This window comes from Protomyctophum parallelum (assembly GCF_964188405.1).
Source record: "Protomyctophum parallelum genome assembly, chromosome: 14".
NCBI lineage: Eukaryota > Metazoa > Chordata > Actinopteri > Myctophiformes > Myctophidae > Protomyctophum > Protomyctophum parallelum.
In genome coordinates this window covers 8,056,161-8,075,368 of record NC_139709.1, presented here as the reverse complement: position 1 = coordinate 8,075,368, position 19,208 = coordinate 8,056,161, and the positions used below count along the sequence as shown (strand labels likewise).

Below are 19,208 nucleotides of genomic sequence, written 5' to 3'. Positions count from 1 at the left end.
ACCCAGAGCAGTTCATGCGATGGAGAAGAGCGTGAACTAACTATAAAACCCTTAAATGGAGAAATATTTCGTCGATGGCAGTGAGCGGTTGGGTTTGAAATGGCGACATGCTTCATCAATGGCAGTGAATGCCTTCACATTTTAGTATTCTTTCCAATTTGTTAGTTAGGGTTAGCGGTCCACTTGCAAATGTAATTTGCACCAGTGGGCTCCCCACAGGTCACTGCTCCAGCTGAGGAATTAAATTACATTAAATCCCACCTCCCAGCTTCACTGTGCTCCAAGTGGAGGCTCTGTAATTAACGCTGCGAGCCCGTAGGTTGCTGAACCACGTACAGCCTTCTCACAATGAGCCAAACCTTCCCAACCAGAGTAATTAGACTTGTTGGTTGTCCCCATGCTCAATAGAAGTCTATGTAGGAGAGCCGCCATTGGACTGAAGCCCCCTGAAGTGAACGCAGTCCGCGTAACTCTGTCTTTATCTAAGGCTCTGCTCTGTTCCTACGACAGTACAAGCCTGTGGCGTTTGCCGTGCGCTGTAACTTCTCGTACACGCCAGCGGACGATGACAACGTGCCCGTACCGGGCCGCGCTGTCACCTTTGAGTCGGCTGAGTTCCTACATGTCAAAGAGGTGAGAGCTTCATATGCTGTACATAGGACATAGTTTTAGCAGATGAGACTCACTGCTTTATCATGGCAGGGTGGGTCCATGGTTCTGCTTTTGATAGTGCCCGTGTGCCCCTCTGGTCATTATGTTTTGTATCGGTTATTATCGGTTATTACTATTAGCTTAAAACTGAAATAAGAATTTGCTGCCAAAAACAACACTGGTTCAAATGTTACAATAATTTTTTTTTTCTTCTGCCCTGCAGAGGTTTAACAATGAGTGGTGGATTGGACGACCGGTAAAGGAGGAGGGTATAGTGGGCTTTATCCCAAGTCCAGTCAACCTGGAGACAATCCTCATCAGAAGAGAAGTCCAGGCTAGGAAAGCTGCCAAGGCCTTAGCCAAGTATGTATTGTGATGTTTTGTTAAGTATCCGTTCACAAAATACTTCACTCTATGGGATGTTTCCCTTGCTCCGCAAGAGTGAGAGAGGTTTTTGGTTTAGACTAGTCATTGGTTAGACCAGTCATTAGTCCTACAACTACAACCTATCTCAAACCCTCACCCTAAACCTAACCTCCCACGAGGCAGCACACCTAAACCTAACCTTAACCCATGTCTAAGTATGCACCCCTTTCACTCACTTTACTTACAAAACCTTGGTTTCTAAAGAAACCTTTTCATTTTCCTATATGTGCAACAAAAGGCACATAACTACAGTATATGGGTATATATTATGTCTCTGCTGTCGGGAAGAAACTACCTACCGTAACTCCAAAAGAAATAATCAGGAAATTATATAATATTTTTCTTTTCAGGAAATTAAGAAAACCTTATATTTTTAAATATATGGTATGCCCATGCATAAAATAAAAGGCAAATCGAGTGGCATCAAGTGAGTTTAACGTAGTTTGACTTTGTTTAATGCAATCAGATATAGGACTTTTCTGTCAAGGGCTGTCAAGGCCCTGAAAGTAGTTTTTTGCCACTCAGTAACTTCCCGGTATGATGATGATTATGTCAAGTCACCCGCATACCCTCCATTGTGACTTTATATATTGTCAATTACTTCCATGAGAGGGGGAGAGGTGGTGGAATTAGCTGCTTTAGCAGACAGTTTGAGGGTCCAATGGAGAGAGTTGTGCGCAAAGAAAGCGCCTTTTAATACCTTTCATTGGTTCAATATCTTTGAGGGGCGCTAGACCCTCCTATGCCCAGCTTTGTGTGTTTGTGTGAATAATAGCGATGCTTTGATTGGCTGATCACTCCATAGCAAGGATTTGATTGCCTGAGCAAAGTACGTATTGAGGATACAAATGAGGACTGAAAAGTGAAGACTGAAAAGTGGGGACGCAAATTGTGATTGGCCCGAATAAGATGACGTATGATGATAAGAGCGCCCCTCACTTCACACGGGTGTGATTTGTTTTTTAACCAACACACAGATGTCAAGGGTGTTCAATCAGGGGACATGGAGATGGGGTCAGAAGGGTCTGAATGTCTAGCACTTTTGGGGGATGACCGCTCTATGTATTTATTTATTTTTCCCAGACTGTGTTGTATTTGCTGGTCCAAAATGTAACATTGACGATGTGGTATTGAAGTGTGATTTTATTTCTGCCTCTTGGCCAGTTCATACTTGTAAAAGAGACACAGGGTGCCATTAAGGACTTCAAATTATATTACTAATCATATTACAGTTTTATGAGCTGGGGGCGTGTGGTATGTCATATTGCAATTTTGGGCATGTTAAGAAGCGCTTTTGACACCCGTGGAGTGCGCAAAACGGCCTTGAATTAGTCATGGGTGTGTTTAAGGAGTGTTTGAGACGTACCCAATCAACATGTCTATGTACTATTCTATTTACCAGTCAGCTGATGTCACATACGGAATGCGCACTTTGGGGATCGTGGTATTACATTTCTTCAGGCTGGCACCATAGAAGACATGACATGACTTTGTCACATTTGGGTTAATTATTCCTATTGCACTGCATGCTGTCACCTTTATGCCTAAAAATAATTTGTTTCTATTGAAAAACACCAGTAAAATAACGTTTATTATATTTTATTTCATTCAAGTCATGATGAAGGAATGAGTTGAATGTTGCTGCTTAATGCTGTGCCTGTGGCCCCGATGTATTATGGTCTTCGCTCGTAGCATTTTATTGAAGAAGACTTGAATCGGGTGTGATACAGCATATGAAAGCAAACTTCCCGAGGATTATGGAGATGTTTTTATTTATTTTATGGCCGTTTCTAATCTCAACATTTTACAAACAAATACGCAAAAAAAGGCTGTTGCCATGTCTCATAGAAACAAGTAAATAGGTCTATAAAAATAAGCGCATATAACAGGGGTCTGCAACCTATTTTAAATGAAGTGCCATGTTTTTATTTTCTAGATAGTGAGTCTGCCATATCCAGATTCATTTTAATGACACCACATTAAAATAAAAAAACATATTTTGATTGTCCACAAATATAAAGTTCTTCCTTCTTTTTAAATATGTTCTTGCACATTGTTATAATGATCATTATATATCCCCCTGCAGTCAGAGTTCATAGTTTTAATGAATGAATGTGATGCATTGTGAGCTGGTATAGATCTGCTATTTTCAAAAGTAATCTTGGAAAATGTTAATTTAATTTTTGGATTAGCCGTCCTTAGTTGGGCAAATGCATTCATCTGGGGATCCTTGACATGGGAATGTGCTGTGTGAGGATCACTGGTTTAAACAACATTAGGAGAAAAGCCCAAATAACCACTTTAGAAACAAGAAAAGCAACCACAAAATAGTACAACTACCAATATTTACAAGCAACTTTACAGAAAAAGAAGCCGCTTATAATAAACAGACATGGCAGCACTCTAGCAGCCTCCCAGAGCCGCTCAAGTGTAAAATCAAACAGTGCTTGTTGCGTTTATGAGGTGGTCAGACCCACGTCTAATCGTTATGCCCTGAGTGTTTCTAGGTCAAGGGGCTTAATAGCAAATTGCGCAAAGCGAAAATAATTAACATATGGACACTCCCACAATGTTAAAATATTCAGGAACGCCGTATGCCATAATGTGTGTGCGTTCAACACGGGCCGAGTGCGTTCAACACGGGCCGATATGCCTTTCATAGTGCGCAGAGCGAGGGCAATTTCTGTATTACCCCATTGTAAAACGGATCTTCAAAATCTGGGCCACAGTCTCAATGTGAATTTACTGGTTAAATAAAGGTTAATCTTTTTTTAACAATGGCTAATATAAGAAGATAATGGCTAGTTGCAGCCCTACTGAGGACACAGTTTTCTTTCCCTTCTTATAATTCCAGCAAAGCAGCAGCAGCAAAAGAGGCTCAAGACACAAAGAAGTATACCCCTCCTTCACAAGGTCAGTTCACCCTTTCCACTTTCATATCACTAGCGATAATGCAGGATGTTTTCACTCATGGCGTGTTATCATTATGTAACTCTCTGCACTCCCTCCCTGCCCATAACAGCTCAACAGCAAGTGAAAAGGAAACCGGTAAGTGAATAAATCTGTATAGCTCTGTATGGTTCATATAAAAACAACATGATCAAACTATGTATGATGTTTTCATGTTCTTTCTGTGGGGTGCAGGGGGAACAGATCGCTATGTATGATGTAGTGCCTACCATGCGTCCTGTGCTGCTAATGGGGCCGTCGCTGAAGGGCTTAGAGGTATGTAAATGCAAACAAAAACAGCAGATCTGCAGAACGTCCCTGGGAATTTCACCCACAATTCCTGGTGTTCCAGTGACCGAACATATGAACATACAGTATTTAGGGGTGTAACGATACAACAGCGATACGAAACGTATCACAATACATGGTTGACGATACAATACATGGACGATATTGGTTCATTATGGCGATGCGATTCAATGATTTAAAATACGGTAACTATTTAGCAAAGAAATTAAATCTGTGTGAAATGTGATTCTCTGCCAAATATATAGACATTATATTTGAACACATATGGACTTTATTTATTTGTCTTGAGACAATCTAATATTTGCATTGCAAAATGATACGATACAAAGTCAATGTAGCCGTTTACATTTCGATGTACTTCGATTCTTGAAATAGATTTTTCGATGCAGTTAATACATCGTTACATCCCTAGAACGCCCAACAGATCAACGCACTGTATACTGACCAACCAATTGTCATCAGAATCGGAATCTGCTTCATTGTCACATCACAGATTTACAAAGTAAAACAGTGGGGGGGGAAATAAACAGTAATTTAGCCATTCAGAACATTGGATTGCTATTCAACACTCTTTTTTTCCCCTCCAATTTCAGGTTACAGATATGATGCAAAAAGCTCTATTTGACTATTTAAAAGGAAGGTTTGCAGGAAGGTGAGTTTATGTATTTTCCACCACTTACTGTCACTGTAAATAAGTTAAATGAATAAATACGTAAATAAATAAATCATGACAAATAGAGAGTGTGACTTTCCGTTTGGACTTTTTTTCCTGTTTCAGAATTACAATCACACGGGTGCAGGCAGACATCTCTCTGGCTAAGCGGTCCATACTCAACAACCCTGGCAAAAAGGCCTTAATGGACCGCTCCAACACTCGCTCCAATCTAGGTAAATAAATAATACCGTAGCTCCTCAAACAGTAGACCTGAGTCAGTTCATGTGTGGGTTCTTAATCCTCAGTATTTCTAAACCTCCTTAAAAAGAAGACAATAACTCCTTGCTGAGCGTTCCGTTCCTCAGCGCTTTACCTGCACGGCCGCTCAAACGCTAGATCTCTTCTTCAATCGCACGGAAATTATAATTATTTCTTTCCATCTGTTGTTGTTGTCTCTATCGCTTCCTACTTACGCTCGTTTGACCGGTTTGAGACCGCCTACCTTTCTTAAAGCCGCAGCACCATGTATATCTTTAGTTATATATTTTTTCGCAACTAACAGGGCTTCATACATACATTATCATCAGAATTCAGTAAAAAAAGAAAAAAAAAAAACGGATTGTGAGGAATTCTCCTTTAAGACTAAGGGTCGGGCTACACTGGGTATGGAACTGGCTCCGCAGCGGTCTATAATCAATGGAATCCGGCTGCGGTGCGCAGGTTGTGCGTAAGCTCCGTGTGTGAATCTTTGTTTTACGCAAGTGCTCTATTTTTCCATGTGTTCGTGGCGGTCACGCCCACGTCCCCTCGCCTTCAGAGGAAAAGGAAAAAAGTAAATAGGAAACTCCCCGCGGGACGGACAAATTGTCGGTGCAGCCACCTAGCTGCGTACGGTTCCGTTATGTCCCCAGTGTAGCCGCCCCGTGAGAGTACCAACCAGGTACCACATGGATGTTTTATTTTATTTATGTTTGTTCACCACCAAGTGTCACAGACAGACACAGACACACACAGGCCAGGGAGGAGAGCTTGTACAGTACAGTGCAGTACAGTACAGTACAGTACAGTACAGTACAGTACAGTACAGTACAGTACAGTACAGTACAGTACAGTACAGTACAGTACAGTACAGTACAGTACAGTACAGTACAGTACAGTACAGTACAGTACAGTACCACTCACTTCAGACGGGTCTGATTTTTTAACCACAGCCAGGGAAATTAAGATTTTGCCAGTGACGGAGAAACATTTTAATTTACTTTTTAACCACATGAATCCTAGCATGTCTATTCTGGGTATGTCATAATTGGTGAATATTCTGTGAAAATAAGTGAATATTCTGTGAGAATTGGCAAATATTCTGCAAACTATAACCTTTGGTGAAAATAGAAGATGTACAAGCTCACAAAGTGTCACAGATTATGTGACACATTGTACGCTTATAGATCGGTTATCTTTGTTTAGGGTTTAGGCATTTCAACTTTTAATTCCTTCCATTATTCCTTGTTATAATAACTAGTGTGCTAATTTTGACTGACGCACAATACCAATTGCACTACAGTACACTGCATGCAGCAACACCTATTGCTTCAGGGCACCAGATAGAAAATGGGATGTAATTTGAGACATAGCCTTGTTTCACTGTCAGAGTAAAGATTGTATATTTTAGGATGTAAAGCGTCAATTGTCTCTGACCCGCTGAGAATTTAGGCTATTCTAACCTCCCCTTTTTGTAAAAGAGGAACAGATGATTAAATTGCGAACCAGAGGCAAGATTACGATTTGCTTATCCTATCTTTCTCTCCCTTGTCTCTCCCATTGCTCTCTGACTCCAGATGCTGCGGGTATGTATGTATGTATGAAGAAAAAAAAACAACTAGAGACAAAAACTAAACTATACGCTAGCTTGATAGTTCATTTGTGTTTGAGTGCTCCCCTTTCTTTTTTTAAATAAAATCATGATGAAAACCGTATACCTTTAAGACCTCCCACAAATACTCTCTGGATATAAAATCAAAAGCCTTTTTTTGATCTAAGCTTATAATAAAGAAACCCTCATTTGTATACCCACTTGTTATATCCCTTAAAATACCTAAGTTATCCCACATCAACCTTCCCTTAATAGCACATGTCTGTTCTTTTTCAACAAGTTTTTCCAAGTCTGTATTTAATCGATTAACTATTATTTTTTTCTATAGTATTTTATAGTCAACATTCATTAACGTAACATGTCTCCAATTATCTAAGTTATATGAAGACCCTTTTTTATATATAAGCGATATAACACCATGGTAGAAGGATGAATGCATTTTGCCTTCCTTGATCCCATCATTATATACAGAGGTTAGCATATGTACTAATTCGTTTGTGCAGGAGAGATATAACTCATTAGGCAGGCCATCGGGGCCTGGGGATTTACCCTTACTCAACTGGACAATTGCGTCCCTCACCTCCTGATTGGTGATTTCCCCACCCGTAGAGTTACGGCCAACCTCCCTCAAATCAACGGAATCAAGGAAAGCATGCAATTTATATTCATCAATCGTAGTTTTCTGGTAAATTTTTTCACAAAGCTTCCTAACAGTTTCTCTTTTCATCTTCTCATCTTCTACCATATCACCATTTTCATTTAAAATCGCACTGACATGTTTACTTTGGAGTTTCTTTTTATGCATATTAATAAGACAAAGTGCATTGCTGGACGCATTTGTGTCACCCATGCCTGCCTGTAGGCGGAGGCCCTGGGAGACATCATTTAATTTGGCCAATTCAGATTCCATTTCAGTTAGTTTATCATTATCCTCATCCGTTCTATTTGCCTTAGTTTTTAGATTTATATAATCAGCCATTAATATACTGTATATTTCGTTTAGCTCTTGATTCAATCTTTTACATTTGTATTTAAAGTAGTATCTTAGTCTATCTTTAGTGATTTCCCATAAATCAACATATGAGTTAGTCAAGACATTTAAGCTTTTGGCAATAACCACTTATTTTTTTAACTCTGTAAGCACATCATTATTATTAGTGTGGTTGCCCCAAAAGGGGCAACCAGACTCTAGTAATTAGTGTGGTTGCCCCAAAAGGGGCAACCAGACTCTAGTAATTGTAACACTTTATTATTATTATTAATTTTATTATTCCACAGTAGTCTTTTTTTTGTCACTTTATACCTCCCACACTGTACGCTGTACGCACTTGAGCCATATGTCAAATTGACCGGAAAAATCGGGAATCGTGTGCTTGTATTTTGTTAAAAGAAATGTTGTATAGTTTAATTGATATGAATTTATTAGTGAATTAAATTTCCCCATTGACATGAATGGGAAAAGGCAAAAAATCACATTCAAGTATTTTTTCCTCGGAGACTGTAATCACTATAGTTACAAAACTTTTAGGGATATTTCTTAATTATGACTAAAATTAATTAAAATTCTAATTTTATAGGTCGGCCTCATGGTGGCGCTATAACAGCCCACTTTACCTTTTGGCTTATAACTCTTGAACCGTAGTTCGTAAAATCAAAATTATTTTTTCCCTGGATTCCTTGGGTCATAACGCATCTCCCCATATAGGCCACGCCCATTTCCGCCATGATGGATTTTCCGCCATTTTGAATTTTGTCCAAAACAAACTTTTTGCTTTTCCTCCTACATATTTCGTCCAAATCTCACAGAAATCGGCACACATGATCTCTGGACATATCCGATTAAAACACCAGATGCAGAATTTTGGTAGTGCGTATCGTTCGGCCGTAATCGTCTTCCGAAGTTAGTAGGAGGGGCCTATATCACAAAAATGCCATAAATCACGAACGGAATGTCCAATCCATCCCAAATTTGAATCACATGTCCGGGGTGGTTCAATCAACCAAGTTCTAAAAGCAATTCCATTTTCATCCATAGGGGGCGCCGCAAATGCGAGAAATGTAACCGTTTGTCGCAAAAACATGAATTTCGGGGGTTAAATCCCCTCCGAATTACTTACGCATGATCTAAGGCGTGACTTGAAATTGTAATTGGCTGGCAATACTAGTGGGAGGGGCATATGTAAGCCACTGCGGCAACCACACTCTGCAATTTTTTAAAATTGCGAATTTTCTAGTTGTAACACTTTATTCATGCGTATTCTTTTTATTTCACAGTAGTCTTTTTTTTGTCGCTTTATACCTCCCACACTGTACGCTGTACGCACTTGAGCCATATGTCAAATTGACCGGAAAAATCGGGAATCGTGTGCTTGTATTTTGTTAAGAGAAATGTTGTATAGTTTAATTGATATGAATTTATTAGTGAATTAAATTTCCCCATTGACATGAATGGGAAAAGGCAAAAAATCACATTCAAGTATTTTTTCCTCGGAGACTGTAATCACTATAGTTACAAAACTTTTAGGGATATTTCTTAATTATGACTAAAATTAATTAAAATTATAATTTTATAGGTCGGCCTCATGGTGGCGCTATAACAGCCCACTTTACCTTTTGGCTTATAACTCTTGAACCGTAGGTCGTAAAATCAAAATTATTTTTTCCCTGGATTCCTTGGGTCATGACGCATCTCCCCATATAGGCCACGCCCATTTCCGCCATGATGGATTTTCCGCCATTTTGAATTTTGTCCAAAACAAACTTTTTGCTTTTCCTCCTACATATTTTGTCCAAATCTCACAGAAATCGGCACACATGATCTCTGGACATATCCGATTAAAACACCAGATGCAGAATTTTGGTAGTGCGTATCGTTCGGCCGTAATCGTCTTCCGAAGTTAGTAGGAGGTGCCTATATCACAAAAATGCCATAAATCACGAACGGAATGTCCAATCCATCCCAAATTTGAATCACATGTCCGGGGTGGTTCAATCAACCAAGTTCTAAAAGCAATTCCATTTTCATCCATAGGGGGCGCCGCAAATGCGAGAAATGTAACCGTTTGTCGCAAAAACATGAATTTCGGGGGTTAAATCCCCTCCGAATTACTTACGCATGATCTAAGGCGTGACTTGAAATTGTAATTGGCTGGCAATACTAGTGGGAGGGGCATATGTAAGCCACTGCGGCAACCACACTCTGCAATTTTTTAAAATTGCGAATTTTCTAGTTTAAACAGTTCACGTTTAATTTCCAAAACCCCTTCTTTTCTGTCTTTCCAAACCTCAAGAGAACCACTACTGCTAGGTGATCTGAATTGACCAAGACACGTGTCTTATAGTATATAGGGATAATATCATCATTTACATATATACGGTCTATCCTCGTCTTGACATTAGTGTCAAAGCGAGTATAGCCGACCTCAGTTGGATGCAACATCCTAAAAACGTCACTCACTCCACAAGATTCGCTCATTGCTTTAAGAGCAATACCTTCCCTATTGCGAGCCCGGGCATTCAAGTGTTGAGCCGAAATCCTGTCATTATCATCGGTGTATGCATTAAAATCTCCACATAGTATGGTAAAAAAACCAACTGTTAATAACTCATATAATTTCTTAAACATTCGTACTTTCGTTGCTGCATCCGGAGGAGTATACACATTTATAATTCTCATTTTTAAGTTTTGATAAAAACAATCTACTAATAAGATTCTCCCTGGAATAATTTCTCTTGCTCTTATAATTTCAGCTTTACTCTTAAAAAATATGCCTATACCATCAGCCTTATCTGTGCCAATAGATATAATTGAAGTGCCCTTTTCCCACTTTAACGTTACGTCTGCAATGTCCTCCTGAGCAGTTAGCCGCAGCTCTTGTGCGCATATAATATCATATGTAGTGTTGTGTAATATGTCCATTTTCATCTTTCTATTTTCCATCGACTTGATACCTCTCACGTTACAAGTAACGATAGAGAGTGTAGACATTATAATATTAAGTTAAGTAAAGGCATTCATTTCCTTTTGTATCTTTTGTCAAGTTCATTCGCCAGAGGCGACGTGAGTCGCTTCTGTTTGGCACTCACTTGTTGCTCCCCTTTCCTCTTAACACAATACTTATCGCGACAGCTACTGTGTTTGCCACTGTGTATAGCATGAGCCTTGCATGACTTGTCCTATCATGCATACGCATCTAATTTGTTATATTCTTTTTCATGATCATGTCGCTCAAAATAAATAATAGCAGTTCCATTTTCTGTTTATTAAATAGCTGGAGATACAGGGAGACCCCTGCTATTGAACAGTTTATAAATGATTGCTGTCATAATATAGAGAATCCCTTTTTTAAACAGGTAAGATTGATAGGTAACCCAGTCTGTTGCTCATGTGTAACTCTTCCATCATCCCTCTCACTCTGGGCTCAATGCAGCCCAGATCCAGGGGGAGGTGGAGCGTATCTTTGAGCTGGCCCGCAGCCTTCAGCTGGTGATCCTGGACGCAGACCAGGTCAACCACCCCATGCAGATCGCCAAGACCTCACTGGCCCCCATTCTTGTCTATGTAAAGATCTCCTCGCCTAAGGTAAGCTCTTTTACAGCTTATAGACCAGTGGGATTCACAGTTGGAGGTCGCCGGGGAGGCGCGACAGTTTGGAAAGGGGGGAGGTGGAAATAATGACAACAAGAGTTAAAGTGAAAGATCGTAGAGTAGAGTGGATCGAGATACAGTATATAGTGAGGACATCATTTTATGTAAATTATTTCCCTTTACACGGTTAAAAGATGCAATAAAATATTTCGCATGATGTACTGGCCAATTTTATGTACTAGACTTTCACTCAACTACGTAACGTCGCACCACTGATCCTGAGTCATGGACGGTGTGGGCTTTGTCAGAGCACCCGTTGTGCCTCGGCTCTCTGTCCCTTTGGGGAGGCATACTATCATCCGAGGTGCGCTGCGGGTCGGGAGAGGGTTGCGGTTAGGTTTAGGTGTCTGCCCCGGGGGAGGTTAGGGTTAGGGTGAGGGAGGAGGTAGGTTGTCGTTCGGACCAATGCTCCGTCGGATGAAAGTACTGCACTCGTCCCTTTGTGCCCATATATGGAGCTGACGTATTTGTTTGTGCCTGATGCCGTGACGTCACATTGCAGTGTTTCCCCTTACCTAGCCAGAAGCTGATGTTGTCGGGGGGAGCTTTCATGTTGGGCATGGGCACACACACACACACACACACACACACACACATGCAGATTGTGTTTTTTAATTGCGTTGTTTTTTTGTGGTTCTTTGCATTTTGCCTTACCGTGGCCACCTACTAAAAATCATACTGTGGTGGCTGGTCATGATTGTGTGGTCAGTGGTGGCCCAACACACAATCATGCATATGGGGAAACACTGAATTGAGGTTAGACAACATACTCCAAATTGGGCATATCTACATTGGGAACTCCTTATATAATTATGGCTGAGTCATTATTGCCATGAAAGTGACGTCAGAGTTCCACCGGCCGGTTGGCCCGACCGGAAGGCCCGTCCGTCCTCCCCTCCCGTTAAGCCAATTTTAATATATTGGATTGTCTAGCTCTAGTCCCAACCTTCTCAACTCAAGTCAGGATTCACTTCTTTTCCATGGAGAGAACACGTGTTGCTGCCTGATACGTGACATTCTCAGCGTGCAGTATGAAGGCAAGCTACAGTATTATGAGTCATACTTGCAGTATGAGAATTAAATGTCAGGCAGACATATGTGGCTTGCTGTGCTCTGTAGATCTGCCATCCTAACTACCATGATGCCAACAGTTGCCGACACCACAGTGGTGTTTTTGGCAGCATATTTTAGTTTTAGGCATAGTCTCTTGAATAGTGTTCATTTAGGTCACATTTTAGTCACCCGGAATGTTTAGTGTTAGTTTAATTTTAGTCGACTAAATATCATACAATTTTAGTTGACTAAATCTACAGTTGATTTAGTCTACTAAAATGTGTTTTGGTGGGTCTTGATGCCGTTGTAATGACTGTTTTTACACTTATAATAGCTGATCTACAAGCTCACAAAGTCACATTGTGAGCTTGTGAGCTACTATTTCCAGCATGCAACCAAGTGTAAAATGACTTATACTGGATCTCTTGTCCACTAGTCCCTTCCTAACATTTTAGTATAGTTTTTATTTGTTGACGAAATTGTCAATATATTTAGTCTTATAGCTCATCATAGCTTAGTTTCCACTGTCATGCAGGTGTTAACCAGACTGATAAAGACCGTTTCCACTGTCATGCAGGTGTTAACCAGACTGATAAAGACCGTTTCCACTGTCATGCAGGTGTTAACCAGACTGATAAAGACCGTTTCCACTGTCATGCAGGTGTTAACCAGACTGATAAAGACCAGAGGGAAGTCACAGACCAAACATCTCAATGTCCAGCTCGTGGCTGCAGACAAACTGGCCCAATGCAATACGGTGAGTGCCATCTAGTGGCCATGATGTGATATGGTCTCACCATGGTTATGTGTCACTCACCACAACAGATGTCAAAGAGGTTTCGACAAACATATCTATATAACACATATAGCATGATAAGCAGCAAGTATGTACGTGAGGTTACTGTATACTTTGTCCTTTTTTTTCTCCAAAATGTTTTGAAATAACAATAATAGAAAACCAAATGTAGGAAACGAAAATTAAGGGGACCAATAACATTGTGTCGGTGCGACCCACAGATGGGTCCCGACCCCCCTGTTTGGGAAACATTGCCATAAATCCGTGTCCTTCCCTTTTTCGTTTCTGTAGGAGAGCTTTGACGTCATCCTGGACGAGAACCAGCTGACTGACGCCTGTGAGCACCTGGCTGACTTCCTGGAGTCTTACTGGAGAGCCACTCACCCTCCAGAGATGGAGGCGGGCAACCCGGTGGTGGCTCGGCTGGTAGAGAGCACCATGCCCACGCCCCCGGTGTCCAGAAAGGTACAGTCACTGGCCCCGGTGGACAGGGGTCATCGTCGTCATGCTCGGGAACATGCATGAGATTGTTAGAGGTGGCAGTGGCTGAAATCCCGTAAGAGGGGGCACTTTTTTAACAAAAGATTGCGAAAAGAGCAGATCTACAAGCTCACAACGTGTCGCAGCACGACACGTTGAGAGCTTGTAGATCAGCTGTTTTCGGTGGCGCAACCCAGCACTGTTTAGCTAGTGGAGATGCGGTGTATACGACATTACATGGATTTCTGAACAAATTTGTTCAACGCAAAATACTGTGTTCAAGTTCAGGAGACTTTGGAAAAAAAGCAATTCTCCTGAATGCTGCCTTCCGGCATGGCATGGAAAGGAGTGGCATTAGCATTTCTATCATCATAGTAAATGCTGCATTCGTGGTCTGGAAAGGGCAGTTGTTTTACATACACGTAAAAGGGCAGAGGCTGAAGCCCCCTTTGATGTCTATGTGTGCACGACACTGGTCATGCTGGCTTGTGGTGGACATTTTTGTCAAAATTCCATTTCTTGCCACGGACATACACAATATTAACAGAAATGCATTAAGAACGAAAATACATCGCATGGATGCAACTGGGACGTATCCTCAGTGATGTATCCCAAGGTTATCGGGGTTTCGGGTCTCGCGAACATCATATCCCTCACTCGGGTGACTCAGCCGGGGTGATCAAGTCCCGACTTACGTCCCAATAGCTACCCTCGATCAGACCCACTAGGGAAAGACAATCCGTTGTTGTAGTTGAAACCACTCCGGAACTACTATGAGAGGTACAATTCTGGCATGTGGATGGACTAGGCTCTGTGGGTTGCCTCCTGTCCGGACCCCTCTTACGTCTCACCAGGTCCACTCCTGCTCTCACCAGGAGTACCGCGAGGCGCGAGGACCTGTGCGTTGCACCAAACTCCCAGCACCAGACACTTCATTCAGGAGTGGTGGATTCTTGAGCTGCAATGGTTCTGCAGGCTCCACAAGAGCTATAGCCTTGAATGACCATAACAGGTCTGTAACTCTGTTCAAATGAACACCAAATTTGTATGGGGGTCCTTGCAGCGGCGTCGAGTCCGGGGGTGCTTGAGGGCTGAAGCACCCACTGACACAATGGGCGTGTTCGGAAATAGCACACTGAGCGCACTGTGCAATGCAAACTAATAGGCGACTGCGCTCCCACACTGGGGGCGGGGTGGTGGGGCACCCACTGCCGTTATAAGAACTTCCCGCGCCTGGGTCCTTGCAAATAAGACATTTGAGAACCACTAGTACTAGTGGACTAGTGTCGTAGTAAATATGTGTCGTACATAATCTGAAGAAAACTTGGAGACATTCAGTAATTCAATGTTATGATCAAAATAAGAACATTATAATGATGTGTAAAAAATTTAATCAAACATTTAGATACACTATTGTGAATGCTTTATTTAAATCCACCCATTGCAGTACATTATTCAGCATTACATTCATTACAGATATATTTTAAGGACACAGAGATGCAATGACACAACACAAGAAACTACTAATCGTGGAGAGTAGCCGATTCCCATCCGTACTCTCCGAATGCGTGATAAACATGGCAACGGACAGTTGTTGGAGATACATTTCATTGACATTGACTTGATTTTTTGCAATGTAATATAATGTATGTTTACTGTACATTGTACCCACAGGTGTTTTCATCTTTGCATGTGACAGTGTGATATGATATATACTTTTCCATTCCATTTCTTTTCATCCAACACCACTTGGGAAATGTGCAGAAATGAGATAGTTCTACCTCTGGTGAGTGAGATACCACCATATACTGTAGCTGAATCACCCTTAGTCCCCTGCGGCAGTCTAGAGGAGTTACAGTAGTCGCTTTGGTGAAAGAAGATAGATGTGTGTGTGTGTGTGTGTGTGTGTGTGTGTGAGTGTGTGTGTGTGTGTGTGTGTGTGTGTGTGTGTGTGTGTGTGTGTGTGTGTGTGTGTGTGTGTGTGTGTGTGTGTGTGTGTGTGTGTGTGTGTGTGTGTGTGTGTGTGTGTGTGTGTGTGTGTGTGTGTGCAGTAATGCACAGGGCTGTGTCATGCGCGCTTAAGCAGCGTGTGCATTCATTCGTGTGCGTGATGGGTATATGAGCTTTCCCTTGAAATGATCACTTTTTTTTTTGGTGCAGGAGGAGCAGAAAAGCAAGAAGTCATCAGCGACCAAGAGGAAAGGCTCGTCGTGCGAGAACCACTTGGATCAGGACGCCCCTGCCTCGGCTCTGGCCCAGGGGGGGCAGGGGGCAGAGGTGGGCCACCGAGAGGAGGATGAGAGACCCCTGATATCCGAACGAAAGAGACCCCAGCACCACCAACACCACCAACACCACCACCGTAGGACAGAACACCACAACCACACCCAGCACGGCCAGCCGCAAGCGGTCGCTGCCAGCCCCGCTGGTGGACCCCCCCTCTGCAGCGGGGCAAACAGCGGATACCCCCCTGAGGCGAGGAGGCACGACGGGGAGGAGGCGGAGGACTTGGAAGAGGGGGACTACCATCACCGGCCCTTATTGCCGCCTCAGCGACACCACGAACACCATCATCACAACAGCAACCACCAACACCATCGTCATCATCATCACCACCACCAGCAGCAACAACAACATCAACACCACAGGAGCAGCCTGCAGCCCCAGCACCCACCCGGGCAGAACTATGAGCTGGAGCACAACGAGCGCAACCGTCAGCGCAGCGCCAGACACCACCAGCAGCACGTGATGCCACAGCAACGACACACTGCCGTCCACCACACTCACCACAACTACCATCAACACCACCAGAACCACGGCAGGGAGCACAACAGAGACGCGGACGGAAACAGAGACAGGTGTCAGGACAGAGATACTAGGGGAGGGAAGCACGGAGAGGGGAGACAATGGCACAGAGACTCGCATATACATCAGTGACTGCCTTTTGCACTGTTGTGTTCTATATTTGGTTTTATGCTGCTCATTTATACGTTGTCGTGGGACCCCCCTTTTGACAAGCATCGTTCGACTAAAAAAGTTAATACAAAATCACCTGAGAATGGCAAGCGGAAGGCTTGTGCGGCAAAGTCTAAATTAGCCTTAAGCGTATTGCACTGATGGATATAGGCAGGCAGGGTGTCTCGTCTTTGTACACACATTCCAACCCAGTCATCTCGTTAATTCTGATCCTTCCCTCTCAGTCATGGGCACACTCTAAAACTGGTCCCTGACACTGACAGGCAGTGAGTGAGCGAACTGGCAACGAAATTGTGCACAAAAATGTACTGAAATGTAGTGTTTGTCGTAACGAGACTAGTCAGAACCAATCTACTTCACTAGGGGGTAAACAACTCCTCAGTCAAGGAGAAGGAGTGCACAGGAATATCCCCCTATCTATACTGCGCGCATGCACGCACACGCACACACACACACACACACACACACACACACACACACACACACACACACACACACACACACCAGAATGGCTCTGTGAGCAGAGCACTGAACGAATGAACAAAAGAAAAGGGTGATGATGATGGCAAGACGGATAACACTAACTCAAATACAAATACGAAACTACAACTGAACCTAACAAACAGAACTAAGAAATAAACGGGACAAAACTAACACTCCTTCCTGAAGGGAGTAAAACAGAACGAAAACACAGAATGTAGGCTGCTGGAGGGAGGACCACGCATAGCAGTGTTTCCTCGTCGGAGTCCAGGCAGAGAGTGAGCTTTGTAGCCAAGGACTATTTAAAGAGGACGGGAAGCAAAGACCGTACGGTGGACTCCATGTTGCTCCCTGCGCACTTGAGACCAGGAAGTTGTACATGACAAATCATAGATATGATTTGTCATGTACAACTTCCTGGTCTCAACTACGCATGTTTCTTTCCTTCCAGGGAGCAACATGGAGTCCACCGTACGTTCTTCGCTTCCCGTCCGCTTTAAATAGTCCATGTTTGTAGCCAGGTAGCCAAGACTCTGAGGTGCCAACAGGACTGGTCAGCCAATAGGATCCAAGCCAGGCCCTCCTCAAGATGGCAGCTCATTAGGGACACATCACTCATCATCTGCAGGGATGACAGGAACAACAAACAGTACCAAGCATAATAGGCGTCCCTATAACCTAGTACCGCTAAGCAAGCGTACTAATAAATAAATATATAGATATAACGGCATTAGCTCTATAATCAAACATAATAACAAATCCAGCCAACGGCTGTTACAGTTGTGCTTGTGCCAATGTCACGATACATGCTCTAAGTCTAAGGTCCTGGGCTATTACATCCAGCCAGCGGGTGCGAGGGGAGCCTCTTGCTCGACTCCAACCAGCTTGCTGGGGATTGAAGGCGAGGATGGTGCACGTTGGATGTTCCTCTGACAGGCGGATGACGTGGCCGTACCAACGCACTTGCCGCATTGCTGCGAGGCGAGATGCTGGGAGCTGTTGGGTTAGCTCTCTTAGGGCTCCATTTTCGTCACCGCTAAGTAACCCCTTATCCCTAAACTTATTTTTCAAAACATTTTTGAATAGTTAAAATGGCCATACTACAAGCTCACAACGTGTCAATGTAGATTGGCTAGTTGAACTATTCAAAAATGTTTTTCAAAATAGTAAAAAAATAAAAAGGCAAAGAAGTTTAGGGATATGGGGTTTAGCGGTGACGAAAATGGAACCCTTTAGGTATAGTCTTTGTGCACAATATGCACAAAATTGCGAACTGCATGTCAGGATGTGGTATTATTCTGTATTTTGTTCAAAATAACTTTCTCTCACTGGTGTGCTGACGTTCTTTCCCTGTCATTGCATTCCATTGATATCAGCTAAACAACATGACTCGTATGTGAGACAGAGTATAATATTTTAAACAACATGACTCGTATGTGAGACAGAGTATAATATTTTAAACAACATGACTCGTATGTGAGACAGAGTATAATATTTGTTGGAACTGTATGTGTCCTGCAATGTCAAGGTAATGCATACAAACATACTTTAATTGGCTCACAATTGTGCTTGCTGCTTCATGTGTATATTTGATATCTTATGCAACATCTTTTTTCCATAAAAAAGGTAAATGCAAGTTTAACTAGCATGATAGAAATCAAATGACCAAATATCTGTGCACAACAGTGAATTCCCCTTTCCCCCTGTATCACATAATCATGTATTTCAAATCACAAACGGTACATTCCTTCAAATGTGAATAATATATTTTCCACATTGGTAAAATAAATGCGTACATTAAAAAAAAAAGAAGGTACTAGACTATTTTTCTACATAATATGATTGTACAATTGAGTCATATTTAGCTACCACCTCTATAATGGAGGTGGAAGCTGTGTGGAGGCATGATTTATTA

At 42.3% G+C, this 19,208-nt stretch overlaps 1 protein-coding gene across 1 annotated transcript in view; it reads left to right on the top strand.

The window, feature by feature from the left end:
* The window catches only part of LOC310871036 (voltage-dependent L-type calcium channel subunit beta-3-like), a 32,223-nt gene extending 15,443 nt beyond the window's left edge, over positions 1 to 16,780 (top strand). Inside the window, exons 3-13 of the mRNA XM_083782468.1 lie at positions 511 to 633; positions 875 to 1,014; positions 3,932 to 3,990; positions 4,100 to 4,125; positions 4,222 to 4,302; positions 4,929 to 4,987; positions 5,114 to 5,223; positions 11,291 to 11,442; positions 13,223 to 13,318; positions 13,649 to 13,822; positions 15,998 to 16,780. Coding sequence (XP_083638594.1) covers positions 511 to 633; positions 875 to 1,014; positions 3,932 to 3,990; positions 4,100 to 4,125; positions 4,222 to 4,302; positions 4,929 to 4,987; positions 5,114 to 5,223; positions 11,291 to 11,442; positions 13,223 to 13,318; positions 13,649 to 13,822; positions 15,998 to 16,774 — 1,797 coding nt within the window. The 3' untranslated portion in view covers positions 16,775 to 16,780. The remainder of the gene's footprint in view (positions 1 to 510; positions 634 to 874; positions 1,015 to 3,931; positions 3,991 to 4,099; positions 4,126 to 4,221; positions 4,303 to 4,928; positions 4,988 to 5,113; positions 5,224 to 11,290; positions 11,443 to 13,222; positions 13,319 to 13,648; positions 13,823 to 15,997) is intronic.
* The last annotated feature ends 2,428 nt before the right edge of the window (positions 16,781 to 19,208 follow it).